This window comes from Mastomys coucha, unplaced genomic scaffold (genome assembly GCF_008632895.1).
Source record: "Mastomys coucha isolate ucsf_1 unplaced genomic scaffold, UCSF_Mcou_1 pScaffold4, whole genome shotgun sequence".
Classification (NCBI taxonomy): domain Eukaryota; kingdom Metazoa; phylum Chordata; class Mammalia; order Rodentia; family Muridae; genus Mastomys; species Mastomys coucha.
Window position 1 is genome coordinate 55,113,613 of NW_022196910.1, and position 21,062 is coordinate 55,134,674.

The 21,062-nt window shown below is 44.5% G+C and overlaps 2 protein-coding genes across 2 annotated transcripts in view; one reads left to right on the forward strand and one right to left on the reverse strand.

The window, feature by feature from the left end:
- The window catches only part of LOC116076149 (17-beta-hydroxysteroid dehydrogenase type 6), a 125,638-nt gene that overhangs the window by 17,623 nt on the left and 86,953 nt on the right, over positions 1-21,062 (reverse strand). The window lies entirely within an intron of this gene.
- On the forward strand, positions 116-13,334 carry Sdr9c7 (short chain dehydrogenase/reductase family 9C member 7). Its single transcript, XM_031349781.1, has 4 exons — positions 116-537; positions 3,816-4,074; positions 4,897-5,060; positions 11,366-13,334. Exons 1-4 carry the CDS (start codon positions 237-239, stop codon positions 11,581-11,583), a joined length of 942 nt encoding a protein of 313 aa, XP_031205641.1. The 5' UTR covers positions 116-236; the 3' UTR covers positions 11,584-13,334.

A 21,062-nucleotide genomic window follows, 5' to 3' on the forward strand; every position in this document is an offset into this window, starting at 1 on the left:
GCCAGGGCAGTGGCTTTGTCAGAGTGACACATTGCAGGTTGGACTTGAATTTCTTGCATCTGAGCTAATTGCTGTGGCAATGCAGCCACCTATAAAATTACAGAGCGGCTCACCCAGATGCCCATAGCTGGTGCAAGTCTCAGAAGCTCCCCTTTCCTGTGCGTTCAGGCGGGTTGCCTGCTGGTCTCTGAGGATCTCCTACCATCTCCTGGGCACATCCTCGGACATCAGCTCCAATGGCGGCCCTCACAGACTTTGCTTTTATGTATCGCTGGTTCAAAAATTGCAATCTGGTTAAAAACCTCTCTGAGAAGTATGTCTTCATCACTGGCTGTGACTCCGGCTTTGGGAACCTATTGGCCAAACAACTGGTTGATAGAGGCATGAAAGTGCTTGCTGCCTGCCTCACTGAGGAGGGGGCTCAGAAGCTCCTGCAGGACACCTCCCACCAGCTACAGGTCATCCTTCTGGATGTCACCAAGTCGGAGGACATCAAGGCAGCAGCCCAGTGGGTGAGGGACCAAGTGGGCGAGCAAGGTGGGGCGAACTGCATTCTTCAACCTCCTCTCTCTCTCTCTCTCTCTTTCTCTCTCTCTCTCTCTCCTCCCTCTCTGTCTGTCTGTCTTTCTCTCTGGGACCCTGATATCCAAATGGGGTTGGAAAGATGAAGGCGGAGCAGGCTGGGAGACTCTGTCCAGTAGAATCTGGAATCACTGCATGGTTTGGCCAGCTGACATGAGGAAGAAACACCCTGAGGAAATTTCCTCCCTCCAAGGCAACAGCTGCAAAGTTCTGAATACCCAGGCCTCTAAAGTGGTTTAGAGACTCCATGAGTCCCACTATTGGCTCCATGTTTCTTGGTGGGCTCAGGCTAGGGACAATCATAAAGGGGCAAAAGATGGAATTCTCTGGGTGTGACAGGCTGGTCTCTTCTGTACTTCACCATAGATGTTGTTGCCTTTGGCAGGGGCTTGCTCCCACAGGGGAAATGAGCCTGTGCTGGGGGCTGTACCAAGAATGTGTGGGGACTTGCATGCAGGGTATGGACACAAGATTGCTTACTTACAGCAAAGAAACTGGGAAACGGTCCTGGCACCTGAAGAGTCAAGGCTAGACCTCTGCCCAGGTCAAGCCAACAACTCTAGCTCTTTGCTGATTTTCTCTTTAGCTCTATCTAGTATATAACACATTTTACTTTAAAAAAAAATGTTGTTATTGTTATAATTGGTGTGTGTGTGTGTGTGTGTGTGTGTGTGTGTGTGTGTGTGTGTGTAGCATGCATGAGGTGGTCAGAAGAAAGCATTGGTTCTGTGGATCTGGAATCACAGAAAAAGAAAAGACAGTACGAAAGAGGTGTGTGTGAGCCAGAGGATAACTTTTGGAAGTCGCTTCTCTCTTCCCAGCGTGCGAGCCCTGGGGATGGCGCCCAGGTCTTCAGGCTTGTGCTGCTGCTGCTTTCTGCTGAGCTACCCTGCTGGCCCTTTCTTTCTTTATCACGCTTTCTCTGCTGGGGTAAAGCCTCCCCAGAGCAGGCTTTGTGTCTTTTTTACTCACCCCGTGTCCGAATACCAAGGATAAAGCCTGGCACCTCCGAAGGTGCTCAGTAGGTACTTTTTGAATGAGTTAGTTAATGAATAATTCAGCAGGGATGAGCCTCTTCCACCAGACTGTCCCAGCCTGTTCTCCTGAATCCAGCCTCCTCTGGCTGCCTTCTGTGTTCATTACTCATAGGGTGTATCGTCTCCTGTTGCTGCTGCAACAAATTCATGCAAATGAATAGGTTAAACAACACACATTTATTACCTCATAATTCCTGAGGAAATAAATCCAAAATGGTTCTCAAGACTCAAGGTCCCAGAAGAGCTTTGCTCATCTGGGGGACTCCAGGACAGAACTCAGGTCCAGGTTTCCACCTTCAGAGGCTACCTACACCCTCACAGAGGAGAAAACTGAGGCTCCTTAGCCTGAGATCCTGATGCATCAGGGGTCTATGCTCTAGGGAAGACCACACACCACTACTGCCTCTGACAGTGTGCCGCAGAAGCGCAGTGTCACTCCTTACCTTGTGGTTCATCCCCTCTTCAGTAAGCTTGGGACATGTTCTCTTAAAGGTTTTTAATTTCTCTGGTTCTTTGGCTCCTGTGTTCTTTTTCCGCTTAGATGTCCTGTAGTTATGTGTGTGTTTACCCAGTGAACTTGGGATAATGTCTTTCAGCTTAAGGTCAATTGATTACCTGCCTCCCTTCCGCCTAAAGCTCTTTCCCATACAACCTAACAAATTCCCAGGTTCTGGGAAGGTGACATCTTTGGAGGACCGTCATTCTTCGTGTGCCACCTGGCAACATTTTCAGTGTAAGAAGCACTGGGGATTGTGTGAGGTGATACACCCCTGCATCTCAGAGCAGAGAGACTGAGGCAAGAGGATAGAGAGGCTCCTGTAAGCACAGCCCTAGAGCTCTGACTATTATCCAGTTATTCTTTATAGGGAAACAAACAAAAGATAATACATTCCAGTTCCCCAGCACATTGTCAGAAGCACTATGTGGCCCTCTCTGGAGTACTGACCACTGGCAGGTTAGGGTCTGAGGCTCAGGAGCTGCATTTTCCCTTTTGTAAGGCAAGAGAGTTCCCTTCGCTGGGAAGGTTCTAAGTCCCAGCCTGTTATCCCCCTGAAGTCTCTCTAATTTGAAGAAGGGATAAGATAGGGAGAGGTATGGCTTAAGTAGGGACCCTAGAGTGAGGAGAAAGACAGGTCAGAATTGAAGCATGCATCCTGATATGCTCTTAGAAGGAGTGCAGCAGCAGCAAGAGGGTCTGTGTTAATCAATGGGACTGCACCAGGGAAAGGAATGGAGGGGTCAGGGGATGGGTTCATGGGATCCCTGGGGAAGGAGGAAGCTTCCACTGTCTTTACCATAATCTCTCCTGGTGGAATTTCACTCAGAAGCTCAATACATAAAACAAGCAAAGGGGACCTTCTCCCACAGCCCCCTCCCCAAGCAGGCTTGTGGGAATAACTGCACTAGTGTTTGATGAGGGACCCAAGGCCAAAGGAGAGAAGGAATCTATCCAAGGCTGGAGCTAAAACCAGACCTAGAACCTGAAGTTCTTCAGCCCTGAGGCTCTGCAAGAGCTGGGTAACCACACTGATTTTCTCCAGTCCTATCTACCTAATTCAAAGAGATAACACTTCCTACAAGTAGTTATTAAATACTCTTTTGCATTTATTTATAAATATTCTTAGCACACTTTTCTTTCTAGTGTCTGAGCTCTTGGAGGTATAAGAGCCCAACTTACTCATTCCATGTCTCCTTTGCTTAGTAACTGGCCCAGGGAAGACATGTGAATGAATGAATGAATGAATGAAATTTGCTAGATGAATGCACAGATGGACTGATTTGGTAATAGTGAACTGGAACTTTTTTTCTACATAGAAGACTAGAGAGAAGAATGCATGGTGAGGGATTCAAGCATTAACAAGCCATTTGTATGAAAGTGCTGCATCTCTTACTTCGCCGTATCCTACGCCTTCTGTGAGACTGTTTGCACGGCTTGGGCTACAGCTGCCACAGAGCCTGGTTTAGTTGGCAGACAATAAGAATCAGGAATGGGGAACACTTTGATCTTCAGTTTGCCATAGCTCCCATGGCTGTCCCAAGCCACAGCACCCTTGAGTGTGTCGGCTCACTGTCCTGGTGTGCTGTTCACGTACTCAGCCTTCCTTGAGCTGAGCTGTCAGGTAGTGGCCCCTAGAGCTTTCTCAGAGATTTTACTGATTCCTGTGTGATTCTGTCTACCTATCTCTCTTACCCTAGGCCTCTGGGCCCTGGTGAACAACGCTGGAGTGGGCCTGCCCAGTGGTCCCAACGAATGGTTGACCAAGGAAGACTTTGTGAAAGTGATCAACATAAACCTGGTGGGGTTGATTGATGTCACCCTGAACATGCTACCGATGGTCAAGAAAGCCCGGGGCAGGGTGGTCAACATGTCTAGCTCTGGTGGCCGTGTGGCTATCTTCGGTGGCGGTTACTGTGTCTCCAAGTTTGGCGTTGAAGCCTTCTCTGATAGCATCAGGTGACTGGGTCCTGGTACCAAGCCAAGTGGGGATCTTGGGGCTTTACCACAGTAGTGGAGGCCCGAGAGTAACAGTATGTGGTCAGGGTAGTTCTGGGGGAAGAAGCTCAAACAGTGGCTGGTGCCTTCTCCAAGGACCAATAGAAGAAGGGAGGAGGAAGACACCTGGTGGGTCTTCCCTTGGGTGGATCCAGAGTGAGAAAAACCCTGATAGACCTGTAAGGGAGGGAGAGAAAGGAGGAGGAAAGGAGAGGGAGGGAAGGGGAGGGAGGAAGGAGGGGGAGAGAAGGAGGGGAGGAAAGAGAGAGAAGAAGAGAAGACAGAGGAAGGGAAAGAGAGAAGGAAGGAGAGAGGGAGAAAGAAGAGGAGAGAGAGGGAGAAAGAGAAGGAGGGAGAGAAGAAGGGAAGGAGAGACAGACAGACAGACTGTCCCTCTCCCTCTCCCTCTCCCTCTCCCTCTCCCTCTCCCTCTCCCTCTCCCTCTCCCTCTCCTTCTCCTTCATATCTGTCTCTCCTCCATGTCTGTTTGCCATGTGGGTGATGTGGGCTGAGTGGGAAGAACCCTAGAGGAGGCAAGGCCTTGGCCTTGAACCTTCACTGGCTTCCTGTTGGTTTTGCCTAACACAAATTGCCATAGACTACTGGATCATTGGGGAAAAGACTGGGGCCCTAAGGAAGGCTTATTGTCATGAGAGCCATGTTGAAATTAGCTTTTTTGGTAGGATGAACACTTCCAGGTTCCCGGGGAGACAGGTCTTTCCAAATGTCTTTCTGATGTTTGTCATTATGAGGCTAACCCAAATGCAACTCTTAATCTCATAGGCGAGAGCTCCGTTTCTTTGGGGTGAAGGTCAGCATCATTGAACCAGGGAACTACAAGACATCCATTCTAGGCCAAGAAGCTTTGGAATCACGCATGAAGAAGCTGTGGGACCGGCTGCCACAGGAGACCCGGGATAGCTACGGAGAGGAGTATTTCCAAACCTGTGAGTCTCCAGGCAGAACTGGGCTCTCAGAGGAAGATCTGGAGGTGTGGGGTCACTGGCTGGATTTCAAGTTTACCGATGATGAGGTGCAGCCTCCGAGATCATACATACAGTACAGTAGCAGAACCAGAGTTTGAGATTAGAGCCCACATAACAGAGCCACAGTGTAGAGAAAGGTAGGGTGTGTGGAGGGATGCTGCCTGCTCCTGGCACTTGCCCTCCAAACATCAAGTACAGGTAGATATTGCACTGCGAAGAAAAGTAGCAGAGTGGAAAAGAGCCTGTGTGCTGGAGCCAGACTGCCTGCTTGCAGGCTGTCTTAAAACCTCATATGTAGCTCAGGATGACCTTGAACTCTGGACCTTTCTACCTCTGCTTCCCAAATGCTGTAATCACAGTATCCCACCAGGCTCCACTACACTGATCATCTTTTTTTTTTTTTTTTTTTTTTTAAGATTTATTTGCTTACTTTATGTATGTGAGTACATTGTTGCTATCTTCAGACACACCAGAAGAGGACATCAGATCCCATTTCAGATAGTTGAGCCACTATGTGGTTGCCAGGAATTGAACTCAGGACCTTTGGAAGAGCAGTCAATCACTGAGCACTCCAGCCCTCCACTGTATCTTATGCCTCAGTTTTTCATCTGTAGATAGAGCCTATGGGGCTGAGGAGATGTCCTAAGTCAGAAAGATGCTCACTGAGGACTGGAGTTTGTATCCCTGACACTCACATAAAAAGCAGGACACAGTAGCATGTAACTCAGATCCCAGAAGGAGGATCCATAGGGTCTGCTGTCCAGCCAGTGAGCTCCAGGTCCAGTAAGAAACTGCCTTAAAAAAAAAAAAAAAGAGTTGAGGAAACGGATGGGCATGTCACCCCAGGCCTCCACATGCCTCTCCCTCAGGATGCTGGGAGTGTTGCTGTGTAAGCATAGCTTGCTAGCAAGGATGATAATCGTGTGGAGCTGAGCCTAGACAGCTCCCATTCTCTCACCAAGTTAACAGGCGTCTGTGACTTTTGGAACTTGGAGGGTGGCAGAAGGCAATCTCAGCAGTGCCTCAAGTCCAGGAGCATCTGAACCAGTGGAGCACATGAGTGGGTGTGGTAAAGGGGCATCGGAGAAGGAATTGTCAGTGGTGGACATATCCTAGTAGGAGAGAGAGAGCAAGTCTGAAGACCAGAAGGCCCCATGTCCCCTTGGAGTACGCTGAAGCAGTGATTTCAAAAGAGGGAGGCTCCATGAGACTTCCTTCCATGGTGTCTCCTCGTTGCAACCCCCAGGGCCTTGGGGGAGAAGTCTTCTGAGAGCCTCCTCTGTAACTGCCCTTTGTGAGGGCAACTCTTGACAGAAACACTGGGACACAGTTAGCTGGCATGAGTCCTCTGGCTGCCTGCCAAGGAAAGCAGGGCTGGTGCTATGCATGTTCTTGAGGGAAGCAACCATGTGTCCCGCCCTATTCCACTCCCTCTGGATGTCAGCAGCTTGGGCCCCTGTGACTGAGAGGCATTTTCAGTGCTATTTAGGTCAGATCTAACCTATCCAAGTACAGGTTTCAGCTGTCTGCTGGAAAGTTAGTTAACCTCTCAGTTTGTTTCATTTGTAATGAGTTATGGTGAGAATTCAGTTCACACACACAGACACACACACACACATACACATATACAAACAGACACACAGACACACAGATTTGTAGAAACACCTGGTCCCCGTAAAAACCATCTGAGTTCAAACTTTGTGGTTATTGTTGTTCTCTTCCTTTAGATTGAATATGATCTTTCCGCCATTATGCTGGTAATGGAATATACCTACAAGTTATAAGTTTTTATATTACAAGGAGAGAACCTTAAAGGATCATCATTCAGTCAGGTGGTGGTGGCACACACCTTTAATCCCTTTGCTCAGGGAAACAGAGGCGGGTGGATCTCTATGAGTTTGATACTAGCCTGATCTATGGTGTGAGTTTTAGGACAGAGAGGGTACACAAAGAAACCCTCTCTCAAAAAAGGATATTCAAAGGTGTGGGGTGGTACAAACCTCCATTCCCAGCAGAAGGCTAAAGAAACAGACCACCCTGAGCTACATAGTGAATTTAAGGCCACCCTGGGCTACAAAGTAAAAGTTTGTCTCAAAAATAAACATAAATGACCCCCAAGCCCAAAAGGACATGTTTGTAAAGTGTAATATTCAAAAGTGTCTGAGGCTTTCTGCTCCTTTTGCGACAAATCACTGAGATGATCAACAGAAAAAAGAAAAGATTTACTCGCCCTGCAGTTTTGAGGATTTTTTAGTCCATGACTAGTTGACTTTATTGTTGCTTTGGGCCTGCGGCGATACAGTGTATCAATTGCTTACAGCAGAGCAAAACTCTTCCTCTTGTGGCTGGGAGGCAAAAGAGCGAAAGGAGGGCCTGGGGCCCCATCAGCACCCCCTTCAAAGGCTCCTAGAGATCTAAAGACCTCTTACCTCGCTTTCTAAAGTTCTAAGGCTGCCTAATAACTACAAACTGAGGCCCAAGCCTTTAACGAATAGGTCTTTGGGGGATACCTAAGATCCAAACTACAGCAACATATGTCAGTCTATCAGTCAATCCGTGGTAGGTCTGAAACTGCCTAGGAGTGTGAGCTTCTCAGTGACATGTTTTTCCTGGAGCAGACTCACAATTTCTTGGCATTACTTTTAGCCACATCTGGGGTAGAACCATATTAAAGTGGCACACAGTCTCCAGAACAGGCCAGTGAGCAGAAGACAGTGTCCTCGCACTGATGGATCCCAGGATAAACTGCAGCCAAATGGGTTAAGGAGGATCTGAGGAGGGACAGACTATTAATGGGGCTTCTTGTCTTATCTTCACCCTGCTGGGAAGCCGTCAAAAGTTCCCCTTTAAGTTCCTTCTTAGGGAGTATGTCCATGAAGCACAGGAGAAGAGAACAGAAAATTGAGTGTCAGGACCAAAGTGGAAACGCCAGGTGGGGATACTTCCTAGAGAGCTATGTTTCAAAGATGAAAAGTCTTTCTCAAGGACCCAAATCCAAATCCTATGCTCTCCATTACCATCTAGGAGAGCAGAGGGCCAGGTGGGAATCTGTCTCGTGGGAATTCCATGCAAAATGGGAGCTAACAAATGTGTCAGAAAACAGTGTAAGAATGTACAAGCTCTACATCTGGACACCTCCTTCCACGTGTCCCTAAGGACCTTTGCTCCCTCCCAAGGCCCAGCCCCCACCTTCCCTCAGCCTACATGGGCTCTATGTCCCTGAGGGAGGGACTGTGCAGAGCCTAGAGTGCCAACTCACAGTCACCCTCTGACCGTGCTAGGAGGAGAGTCATGCCAAGTACCAAGAGTACAACATTGGAGGTGTCCGAGAACAGCCATCACTAAAAAGGCAGCCTGACTTGTGAGAGTGAGCATGGCTCTTCAGGGGGTAGGGGTGGCAATGTGTAGCTAGAGTTTTCTACAGTTCTGTCCTCAGGAAGCTTCTTAGAAGCTGGCTAAGGACTTTTGAGTGCCCTTGTCCAGGCCCACCCACTATCCCCAAGCATCCTGACCCAGAGCAGGCCAAAGTCAGGACAGCACTGTTACTGTTTCCCAGCTTTAGCTCTGTCAGGGAAGTCTGGCCCTCAAGCCCATGTTCTCTGCAGTCCTTTCTCTTGCTGAAGTTTGAATCTCACCCCACCACCATTCAAACATCTATCTCTGTCCCAGAGTCCGGGAGGAGGGGCATGGTGAAGCCTGAGGTCTGCCTGTTGTTTATGTCATGAGCCCCCACAAGCTTGAACTGCTTAGCTACCCATCTGTGTCTCCACACTTGTGTGTGTGCAGAGTCACTAAGTTTAATATCTTTTCCCCAGATGTTTTTGTAGACAACATAGAACTCATAGAAGAAAAATTAACAGCAATAACTAGGCATCCCACTAGCCAATAGTCTCACTTAGTTTCGATTTGTGTGTGTATGTGTATGTGTGTGTGTATGTATGTGTGTGTATGTGTGTGTATGTATGTGTGTGTATGTGTGTGTATATGTGTATATGTGTATGTATATGTGTGTATGTGTGTGTGTATGTATGTATGTGTGTGTATGTGTGTGTGTATATGTGTGTATGTATGTGTGTGTATATGTGTGTATGTATGTGTGTGTATGTGTGTGTATGTGTGTATGTGTGTGTATGTGTGTATATGTGTGTATGTGTGTGTATGTGTGTGTATATGTGTGTATGTGTATGTGTATATATGTGTGTATATGTGTGTATGTATGTGTGTGCATGTATGTGTGTATGTATGTGTATATGTATGTATATGTGTGTATGTATGTGTGTATATGTGTGTATGTGTGTGTATGTATGTATGTGTGTGTATGTGTATGTATGTGTGTGTATGTGTGTATGTATGTATGTATGTATGTGTATGTGTGTGTATGTGTGTATATGTGTGTATGTGTGTGTATGTGTGTGTATGTATGTGTGTGTATATGTGTGTGTATGTGTGTGTATGTGTGTGTGTATGTGTGTGTGTATGTGTGTGTATGTGTGTGTATGTGTATGTGTATGTGTGTATATGTGTGTATGTATGTGTATATATGTGTGTATATGTGTGTATGTATGTGTGTGTATGTATGTGTGTATGTATGTGTGTGCATGTATGTGTGTATGTGTGTATGTATGTATATGTGTGTATGTATGTGTGTATATGTGTGTATGTGTATATGTATGTGTGTGTATGTATGTGTGTATGTATGTGTGTGCATGTATGTGTGTGTATGTGTGTATGTGTGTGTTTATGTGTGTATATGTGTGTGTATGTGTATGTGCATATGTGTGTATGTGTGTATATGTGTCTAGGCATGTATATGTATGTGCACATGTATGTGTATGTGTGTATATGTATGTATGTATTTGTATGTATGTATATGTGTGTATGTGCGTGTGTATGTGTGTATGTATTGTATATGTGTGTATATGTGTGTGTATATGTATGTATGTTTGTACATATGTATGTGTATATGTATGTGTGTATATATGTGTGTGTGTATGTTTGTGAATGTATATGTGTGTATGTGTATATGTATGTATGTATGTGTGTGAAAGACTATACAACTCTTTCATTCTGTCCTTCCATATCATCTACTCTGCTATTAATCGCTATTAAGGTTTGAACTGGAAATGGCTTCCAAAAGTTCTCATGTTAAAGGCTGGGCCCCCAAAACAACAATATTTAAAAGTAGGGCCTTCTGGGAGCCATTGAATCACAAGGGCTCTGATGTTATCAATGGATCAAGCCTGCTGCGCTATAATAGTTCAGTGGTAGAGTACCTGCCTAGTGTGTCTGGGATTCTGTGCTCAATCCCCAGGACCACAGACACACACACACACACACATACACACGCACATACAAACAAAATGTGTGCATGTGCCAGGAAAGATCGGGGGAAACAGCTGAGAAGGCTACACTTGTAATTCCAGTATTTGAAAGACTAAGGCAGGAAGACTGCCACGAGTTCTGAGGTAAGCCTGAGCTATACAGTAAGTTCTAGGATACAGAGGATCCTAAGCCTAGATATCCTAGGCTTAGGATACAGAGTGAGGCCTTGTCCTCAGAACAAAACCAGCCAAGAAAAGGATTAATCTACTGATGGTTCATACGCCCCCAGCCTGTGGGAGATAATGCAGAATTTATCTGGGTCCTAGTTGAACTAGTGGGTGTGTCCTTAGGAACATGAATTTGGGGACTGTATTTTCCCTCTGTCTCTCCTTCCTTCCTTCTCTACCTCTTTTCCATCCCTTGCTCCTTCTTGGACACCCTGAGGAGAGCATTTTCATGCTACCCCTGGTGTCTGACCTCATGGCAAGCCCAGAACAGCAAGACTAAGTCAAAATAACCCTTCCCTTTACATTTTCCTCTTAGGGACAGAAAGATGACAGTCATCTTTGCTATTCCCTAGGGTCCACGTTATTTACAGATAATCAAAGCTCATGCTCCAGGTCAGACAGCTACTAAGTGATTTATTGTAGAAGAATTGGGCAAGATCTTTTTGTTGATCATCTAATAAAACAGTGATATTTCAGGACGCAATTCTAATGTTTAGAGAGAGAAATAAGATATTATAATGATCCTGTAAATGGGTGTTTAGTTATGGGATACTGTGAATCGTGTGAGAGACTTGCTTTAAATGTTGAATCAGACTTGATAGACAGGGACATTGAATAGAATTCAGGGGATGGGAGCACATTTAAAAAGAAAACACCAAACAAAAATAATAATAATAACAAAGGCTATCTTCCTTTCGCCCCCAATGTTTCAAACAGATACTGAAAAGTTGGTTAACATGATGCGAACAGCAGAGCCGAGAATCAGTGATGTCACCAACAGCATGGAGCACGCCATTGTCTCCCGGAGTCCCCGTATCCGCTACAACCCTGGCCTGGATGTCAAGCTTCTCTATATACCCCTGGCTAAGTTGCCCACCCCTGTGACAGATTTCATCCTTAGCAGATACTTGCCAAGACCAGCAGACAGTGTTTGAGCTGGCGCGAGCTCAAGGGGTAGCCAGTGGGGGATAGTGGAGAGAGCAAAGGACTGTGGGATCACAAGAGGTGTTCTTATATATCTCATGGGCAGAGAACTACATGCTCAGCTCACTGCCACTGCAGGCTGATGCCTCCTCCCATCTGCTGGGGCCTCTAGAAACCTGATGAGGCCTCTGCTGATTTAGAGAGTTACAGCACAGACCACAAGACCCTTCTCACCTGGCCCTGGAAAGGCCAAGGAAAAGAAAGTCGGCTTCTGCTGAACAACAAGCTGTCACCACCTCAGTAAAACACCATGGGACAATCAAGCCCAAGGAGAGTGTCAGCCCCTCCCTATAGCTCCCTAAGCAGGCGCTGGCTTGTGTATATATGACATATGTAGCATGGTAGTGAGAACTGCTGGAGCTATTCAAAGAAAGTTTAAAATAGTTTTCTTTTCTTTGCATTTCTCTATCTGTAGGTGATTGGGATCCATATAATGCTTGCTTCTTTAATCACCATTGATTAATGTTTCAGGTATTTATTGAGCACTTACTACCTACCATCACCAAAGCTGGTATGTGAAGTGTGTAAACTTGTTTTTTTGGTTTTTTGGTTTTTTTAATTGTTTATCTCATTTTACTTTGTTACAATAGCTAGCAGCAGAGATAGGACAGTGACCAAAGGGACAAAAATCAGAAAAAGGAAATTTGAAGGACCCTGGAGTTTAATAGTTCCCAAACTCAGATGTTCACCAGGATCACTTAGTTATTTGAAATGCATACAGAAGCTGGAGAGAGGGCTCAGAGGTTAAGAGCATTTGTGCCTTGCAGAATCTAGGTTAGATCCCCAGTATCCACACAGTGTCTCACAGCCTCCATAACTCCAGTTCCAGGAGATCTGATGCGTTCTTCTGACCTCCACATGTACCAAGCATGCATGTAATGTGTATTGATACATGCAGGCAAAAACACACATACACATAAAATAAGATAAATCTTTAAAAAGTGAATGTATAAGGAAGCTGGGCATGGTATCTCGTGCCTGTAATCCCAACATGTAGGGGGCTGAGACAAGAGGGTTTTTGTGAGTCTAAGGAAAGACTAGATTACAAAATGAGACACTGTCTCAAGAAACAAACAAAAAACTCATAGGAACCTCAATGTTAGAAAATTTGATTCAATAAATCTGAGGCAGAGCCCAGAACTACAAATTGTATACCAAGAACCTAAATGTTCCTGCATCCCTGGGAGCCAGTGATAGTCCTGCAGGAGAAGCAGCCAGTCAGCTCAGAGTGGGAAGTCATTTCCCCAAAAGCCCCCAGCTAAGTGGCCAAACAAACAAAACCCTTTCCCAGAAGCAGGGATGAACTATTTGTAACATCTTCAAATAAGTCACAGAACTAAACAATTCATGTCTTTCAAAATAGCTACAAACTTCTGGATTATATAAACTTTTAATGAAAAAGGATATTTTTTGATCAAGTTGATATACTGAGTCAAACCCAGAGCCTGAGCATTCTAGGCGAGCACTGACCACTGAGATACATCCCCAGCCCTAGGATTGTAAATTATCTTACTTAGAAGCTCAGGATAGCCTTGAACTTGCTATAACTTTTAATATTCCCTCAAACTCATGATTCTCCTGCCTCTGTTCCCAGAGTGCCATCAGTCCCAACAATAAGAGCAAGTAAATAAATAAATATGTTTAAAATGTTGCTAACTGTTCATGTAATAAAGGTCAAAGTATGATTATTTAAAAATCAAAATGTCTTTAATTTATGTTTCATCAACTTCTGGCTGAGGTTGAAGATAAATTGTTTCTGCAAACTCTTTGAAAATAAGACAACTGTCACAGTTTCTAGGAATTAACATGAAGATACATCTGAGCCTGGAAGGGAACACACTATATAATCCACTACTGTCTGTTAACTTCTATTCCTAGCACCAAATTCAGGCATGGGTAATGGTGCATACCTTAATCGCAGCTCTAGAAGGTAGAGGCAAGAAGATCCAGAGTTTTAAGTCACCCTCTGTTGTGTGTGTTTGAGGCCAGCTTGGATCACATGAAACCCTGTCACAAATAACACAAAAATTGCACTGTAAGGAAACTGTTAGACAATATTTTGAGATGTTCATGTGTAAAGGAGCTCCCAGGCTCCTTTCTATTCCCCCACTCAATTAGGTAGCTAAAGTGAGACTTTACTTAGGACACGATGCTTGACAGAACATAGATTTCCCTCCTCAGCTTTTATTTCCCCCAACTCTGAGGTTGTTAGAGAAATTAAAGACTTTGGAGAATGAAGTACAAATAATGTTACTTCTGGACAGTTAGGTCCTTATCTCCATGAAGCTGCCCTTCCTCCAAAGACATGGCTGGTAAGAGAAGAGGGTTAAGGCTTCTGGCGGAGTTTCTGGAAGCACTTTGGGTCATGGAGAGCCTAGAGAGAACTACTGCTTGCTGAGTGCCTGTGTTCCGGTATATGACAGCCTGGGTAACCTCAGAAAATATTCATATGTCCCACTCTACACTGCAGGAAGGCAGCAGAAATACCCAGCAGAGGGAATATAAACAGCCGCAGCAGACATCTGAGTAACCTGTGTAGTTGGGAAATTTCATTGTAGAAGCTGAGAATGTAGCTCAGTGGTAGAGTACCTGCCTAGTGTGCAAGCAATCCAGGGCTCAACCTCAAACACTTCAGCAAGAAAAAACAGTTCAGTGTTTTGGTCTAAGAGCTACCCCTCTGTGGGGATCAGAGGATGCCTCCAGTGAATATTGAAGGTGTGGATGAAGTCCCAAGTGAACGTGTATTTGATGGGGACCAATACCTAAGAAACATGGGAATTGGCAAAGCTTTCCTCTGGTCCATGTGGATGTTGAAAGCTAGTGCAAAATCTAAGAACTTCCGCTTCCCTCTCCCAATGTTTACGGACTGCTCCACTACAGAGAACTCCACTCAGACTAGCTAACAGCTAGCTCCCTGTGCTCTACAAAGTAAATGGCTTCCATTCTGGGGTTGCTACATAGTAGCAGGTGCCACTCTCATCCAATACTAGCGTCTCTGTACTTCTGTCTCTGTCCCTTTCCTTCTTTTTCATGCTCCAGACAAGTTCCCAAGACCAAACAGTGCTGGAAAAGATACTTGCCCACCTCATAGTAGTTGAAGTATTTTTTTGAGTTTGTGAACTTCGAGACTCTTACCTGCTTCAATGTTATATTTATCCCATCTCATGTTAGGACTACAGTCTTTTCTGTAGCTATTTTTCTAGTTTTAATTTGTGTTTCTTCTTCTTGGTGCTTAATATAACTTTTCTTAATTGTTAAATCAGAATACAAAGTAACAGGCTTTTTCCATTTAAAAAAATAATTATTTCTTTGATCAATCCCATGCAGTTTTTATCACTAATGCTCTGTAGTAAAGCTTGAAGTCAGGGATGGTGACTCCCCTAGCTGTTCTTTTATTGGTAAGAATTGTTCTCTCTATTCTGGTTTTTTTGCCTTTCCAGATGAATTTGAGAATTGCTCTTTCCATGTCTTTGAAGAATTGTGTTGGGATTTTGATGGGGATTGCATTGAATCTGTAGATTGCCTTTGGTAGGATGGCCATTTTTACTATGTTAATTCTGTCAATCCATGAATACGGGAGATCTCTCCATTTTTTGAGGTCTTCTTCGATTTCTTTCTTGAGAGACTTGAAGTTGTTGTCACACAGGTCTTTCACTTGTTTGGTTAGAGTTACCTCAAGACATTTTACACTATTTGTGGCTATTGTGAAGGGAATTGTTTCCCTAATTTCTTTCTTAGCCTGTTTATCCTTTGTGTAAAGGAAGACTACTGATTTATTTGAGTTAACTTTATATCTGGCCACTTTGCTGAAGTTGTTGATGAGCTAGAGAAGTTCTCTGGTAGAATTTTTGGGGTTACTAATGTATACTGTCATATCATCTGCAAATGGTGATACCTAACATTTTTTTAGGCTAGGTGTAGTAACCCAGCCTTCATGTCTTTAATCCTAACAAGACAGGAGGCAGAGGCAGGTAGATCTCTGTGAGTTCAAGGCTAGCCTGGTCTACATAGTAAATATATGATAGCCAGAACTACATAGTGAGACCCTGTCTTAGAAAAAAATTAATGTTTTTATTTAATTTTTTAGAATGTGATACAATATATTTCTATCGTACTCATCTCACCCCTCAGTTCCTCCCAGATCATCTTTCACCATCTCCCTATCCAACTTCATATTCTTTATCTTAGAACAAAATAGGAATTCAGTTTGTGTTAGCAGGCTACTCATGGGATTGGACTTGCCCTGGAGACTGGTCAATCTACCAGATGTCACTCCTTGAAGAAAAATGACTCCCCTGTCCCAACAGTAATCAGATGCCAAGTTCCTCAGCAAGCCATGCTCACTTTCCCTCCTCCTACACTGGGATTTCATCTGGCTTGAGCTTGTGCAGGGCTTGTGCACTCTCTCACAAGCTCTGTTAGTTCATATGTGCACCTATCCTGCTGTCTGGAAAAGTTTCCCTGAAGTCATCTACACCTCTGGCTCTTAAATCTTCCTGCCTTCTCTTCCTCCTAGATCCCTGAGCCTTGGAGGACTGAGCATTTCCATGTATATTGAGAAGTTGTGAGTTTCTGTTAATTGTCCTCTCCAGAAGGAAGACAAGGGTTGAAGGATGCACCGATTTATGATTATTGCAATGTTATTCCTTTGTCCACTTAGCAGAATAATAGTAGTAGATTTCCCATAGGAACCATCACCTAGTCACAGTTTTGTGGCCTCATTGACAGTGTCAGATATGCAGGCCTTCAAGCCCACTTGAAAATGACACTTGTGCCACTATTTCATGGGGCGGGAGGGTCACATCTGACCAGGCAGGCTGCCATCATAACCTGTAGGGTTCAGAGCTGGGTGAGATTTGGTGTCGATTTTTCCCTTCTGGTCACCTGCACAGCCCTTTCCAGCACTATGAATGCTAGCCAATAGGTACCGGCTATATTTCTCCATGTTCTATGACTCAGGTAGGTGGTGTCTTCAGCAACAGGCTCTCCATCAGGTTCTGTAGGTAACCAATAGCACAGCCACTGATGTAATGTTTGGGGTGGGGTTCTATGGAAACCTACCGGCCAATGACTCAAAAAGTGTTAATCCATTCTGGATACTAGAGGTTTGGTTTGGTAATGTATAGTATCTACATGAGGTACTCTTCTCTGTCTCAGTCAGGGTTTACTGCTGTGAGCAGACACCATGACCAAGACAACTCTTAGAAGGACAGCATTTAATTGGGGCTGGCCTACAGGTTCAGAGGTTCAGTCCATGATCATCAAGGTGGAAGCATGGCAGCATGCAAGCAGGCATGGTGCAGGAGGAGCTGAGAGTTCTGCTTCTTCATCTGGAAGCTTCTAGGAAAATACTAACTTCCAGGCAGCTAACAAGGGTCTTAAAGCCCACACCCACAGTGACATGCCTACTCCAACAAGGCTACACTTCCTAATAGCTTCCCTATGCCAAGCATATACAAGCCATCACATCCTCCCTGTAGAGTGTAACTCCACTTACAGTCTTTTACTATATATAATAAAATAAATGTTATAAATGTATATTAAGAGGCATTTACAGCAGTAGGATTCCATATGGCTTTTTCAAAGGCCCTTAGTGCTAGTTACCCCTTCCTCAGACTCACTTTTACTAATTAACTTTGTTCTTGGACATTTTCATACATGTTTGAAGTGCATTTTACATCATTCTCACCTGCTAACCTCACTCCTCTCTACAAATGCTCTTCTGTGTTCCTGTCTTAAAAGTTCACTTACTCAGCATTCTTGATACTTACTCAGCATTTTCCTCACTCACTCAGCACTTTCCTCACTTACTCAGCATTTTCCTCACTTACTCAGCACTTTCCTCACTTACTTAGCACTTTCCTCACTTACTCAGCACTTTTATCACTTACTCAGCATTCTCATCACTTTCCCAGCACTTTTTATCACTTGGTATTCTCATCACTGTGCCTCCCAAGTTTTTAAAGCAGGTAGTAATTTACATTTTGTATACTTAAATTACAATAAATAAATTATTTATTACAATAAATTAATTACAACAAATTAATTATTTATTATCCTTGGTGTGTTGTGCAGCATAATAGGTTTCATTGTGACATTTTCATACAAAAAACTCCACATAGAAAAAAATTACATAAAAACAAATATATTCATTTATGTGTAACAATTTAATGAGGACTTTGGAGTTTTTATGTTGTTTGAGTTTTGGGGAGTTTTTTCAGTGCTGGGGATCAAATCCAGAGCCTTGCATTCATACTCCACCACTGAGCTACATCCCAGCACCCAAGTCTTCCAATATAAGAGCACCTAGCAACAGAACCTATGGAGATGCAGGCTGATCTGTCATTCTAGAAAATTCTCTTGTCCACCTTGGGCACTGATCCTTCCTCCCCACCCTAGTCCTTCCACATTTGCTTTGTGCCTGCCATTAGGAAGGTCACTTTCTACACAGAGTGGATGAGTTGGAATGAACTAGAGAAAGAGACAAGCAAATCCAGAGCTAACGAGAGACATGTCACAATTAGAAAAGTGAATAAAAATTAGCATTTATTGGACAGAGCCCATCTCAAGGCAGGCTTGTTTTCCACACAACCATTAAAAAAATGTTTTTTTAAATCTCTGGAACAAGTACCAGGACGTTGCTCCTGATTTGCAGAGGAGGAAACCAAGGGTCAGAGCCATTAAGCGATCGGCACATGTTTACAGTTGGTAGGTATAGTCGGACCCCTAGCCCTGTGGATTTGAAGTCCCGACTCTCTACAACAGCAACTCCTCCCAGAGTCCTCACATCATGCCACGAGGGCTTAATGTTCTAGATCTGATGACAAAGAGCCTAGGCCCAGAGAGTATTGTTAGCTGCCCTACAAGGGATGAGCAGAGCAGACTCTGGGTTCTAGAACACCGCTCTTTACCACACACCTTGCTTTATTTCTTCTTTGTCCACCTGTTTAGGACCAGCAGGGAGTAACAGGGCTCACTTCCATTTCACAGCATCTCCCCTTATAGCTTTTCTTGAGCCTTTCTTCCAGCTCATTCCTTAGGATCCCCTGCCCCTCCAGGGACTTCTCTTTCCTGGGCATTATGAGGTCCCTTTAGAACCTTAACAGGTTCCCAACCTCAAGGTGGAAGGAAAAAATAAGTGGCTGTTCCTGCTGGCCAACTTGTCAGAGATTTCTGCACAAGGACAGAGTGCTCACTGCCTCTGCACTCCAACACACAGGGTGTTAACGGCAAACTCAGAATAACAAGCACAATGTTCCTTTTTTAATTTCTCATGTGATGCAGAAGATGAAAATGGGCTGCAAATAAACAATTTCAGAGGCAGAACTGAGACCCTACTGACAACCTATCAGAAAGCTTTATACATGGAGGCTGGTGAGATGGCTCACTGGGTAAGAGCACTGAGTGCTCTTCCAAAGGTCCTGAGTTCAAATCCCAGCAACCACATGATGGCTCACAACCATCCGTAATGAGATCTGACGCCCTCTTCTGGTGTGTCTGAAGACAGCTACAGTGTACTAATAATAAATAAATCTTTTTTTAAAAGCTTTATACATGAGAAGCTGACAGCTTATCAGGGGGCTTTTTACATGAGGATCTGACTGCCAGCCTATCAGAGGGCTTCGTTCATGAGGAGCTGACAACCTATCAGAAGGCTTTGTACATGAGGAGCTGACAATCTATTAGAAGGTTTTGTGCATGAGGAACAGTGACAAATCTCTCTGATAGTAATTCTTTTTAATTTTGCTGGAAAAGAAAGATCTAAATGTTTTATCTCTACTTCTTTAAAATTAAAAACAATTTATTTATTGGGTATACTTTCACGCGTGTGTGCATGTGCACACACACACACATACTGGGGCACCCTCGGGGGCCAGAAGACAACTCCAGACATCAGTTTTTTCCTTCTGCCATGTAGGTCTCAGATATTAAACCCAGATCCGAATGTTTGGTAGCAAATGCGTTTACCAGCCCATTTGTGGATCTCTCTAGTGAAGGAGAAGCAGCTCAAGTATGACCCTTTAGCACCTTGGGTGTCAAGGCAGGTGCCGGAGAGCAATCTTAAAGGCATTGATGATTTAATAGTGAGATGTGACTCAACCTTTGGGGACCTGCTGGACAGACCGCTGAACATGTGTGGCTTGTAGCTGATGGCTGTGAGATGGTTACCATGAATGTCACCAAGACAAGGAACAGTAGGCACTGTAGCTGTCCAGAGACTGAAGCACTGCTGAGAGAACTAGATGTGAGGTTGGTTTGTTTTCTCCTAATCTGCATGCTCCCGATCCCAAACAGCCCCTCAGGGAGACAGCACCAATGTTCCTAACAACAAAGAGGCATCAAAACAGTAATTTGGTTCCTGCCCCATACTTAATGTTGAACCCTGCACCTTGCACATGCTGGACAAGTTTTCTGTCACTGAGGTACCATCTCTGCCCACGAGTTTTGCTCTTATTGTGTGTTGAAGGAACAGTGCTTTGGATCCAAGAAGATATAATTCCAGTTAGTCACTCTCTGTGGGATGTGGCTGCAATTGTGTGCTGTATATAAGTACAAGCTATTCTGTATTATATACATCTACAGAATATCATGGTTTAATCAAGTACCTTTGTATACAGCATCCATGTCTTATTGAAGAAACTTGATTTCATGCTAGATCTTTTTAGTAGTCCGTTGTTTGTTTTATGAGACAGAATCTCACTCTGTAGCCCATGCTAGCCTGAAACTCACCATGTAACCCAGGCTGGCCTCAACCCTAAGGCAAACTTCCCAGTTGCTATTATTATAGGTGTGAGTTGTCACACCCAGTTCATTTGAGCGTTTTTGAATGGCTTTTTACCTCCCCATTCCAGTTCTTTGCTCATAGCTCTGGCACATGCTGTTGCAATCATATATGAGAGTTGAAATCCAGATACCTACGTTAAGACTCTGTGTCCTCTTGGTCAAGTTATTAATTCCTCCTGAGTCAGTGCCTTTCCTGGTAAAATAGGAATAACAATGTCTCTCCAGGAGGCGACAGTAGAGTGCATGAGCTATAACACATCACAGAAAAACTTTGTAAAAGAAGAGGGGAGACAGCTCTGTTTAGGCAAGTGCATAAACCTGAATTCAGATCCTCCAGACCCACATCAAAAGCTGGGTAGGGCTGCATGCATCTGTAACCTAAACTCAGGGGTGGACAGGACAGTTCTCCAGAGCTCTGGGAGATTCAGTGAGTTTCCTGGTCCAGTAAGAGACTCTATTTCAAGTGATTAATGAAGGAAGACACTGAACATCAACCTTTGAACTCTACATACATGTATATGTGTGCATGCATACACAGAGAGAGAGAGAGACAGCCTGATAGAGGGAGAGACAGGGAGACAGACAGACAGGCAGACAGACAGACAGGCGGAGGGGGAGAGAGAGAGAGAGAGAGAGAGAGAGAGAG

Coding starts and splice junctions, on each gene's coding strand:
- Sdr9c7 (XM_031349781.1), top strand. CDS start 237: ATGGCGGCCCTCACAGACTTTGCTTTTATGTATCGCTGGTTCAAAAAT. Junction 538..3,815: donor GGACCAAGTGGGCGAGCAAG/GTGGGGCGAACT, acceptor CTCTTACCCTAG/GCCTCTGGGCCCTGGTGAAC. Junction 4,075..4,896: donor GCCTTCTCTGATAGCATCAG/GTGACTGGGTCC, acceptor TTAATCTCATAG/GCGAGAGCTCCGTTTCTTTG.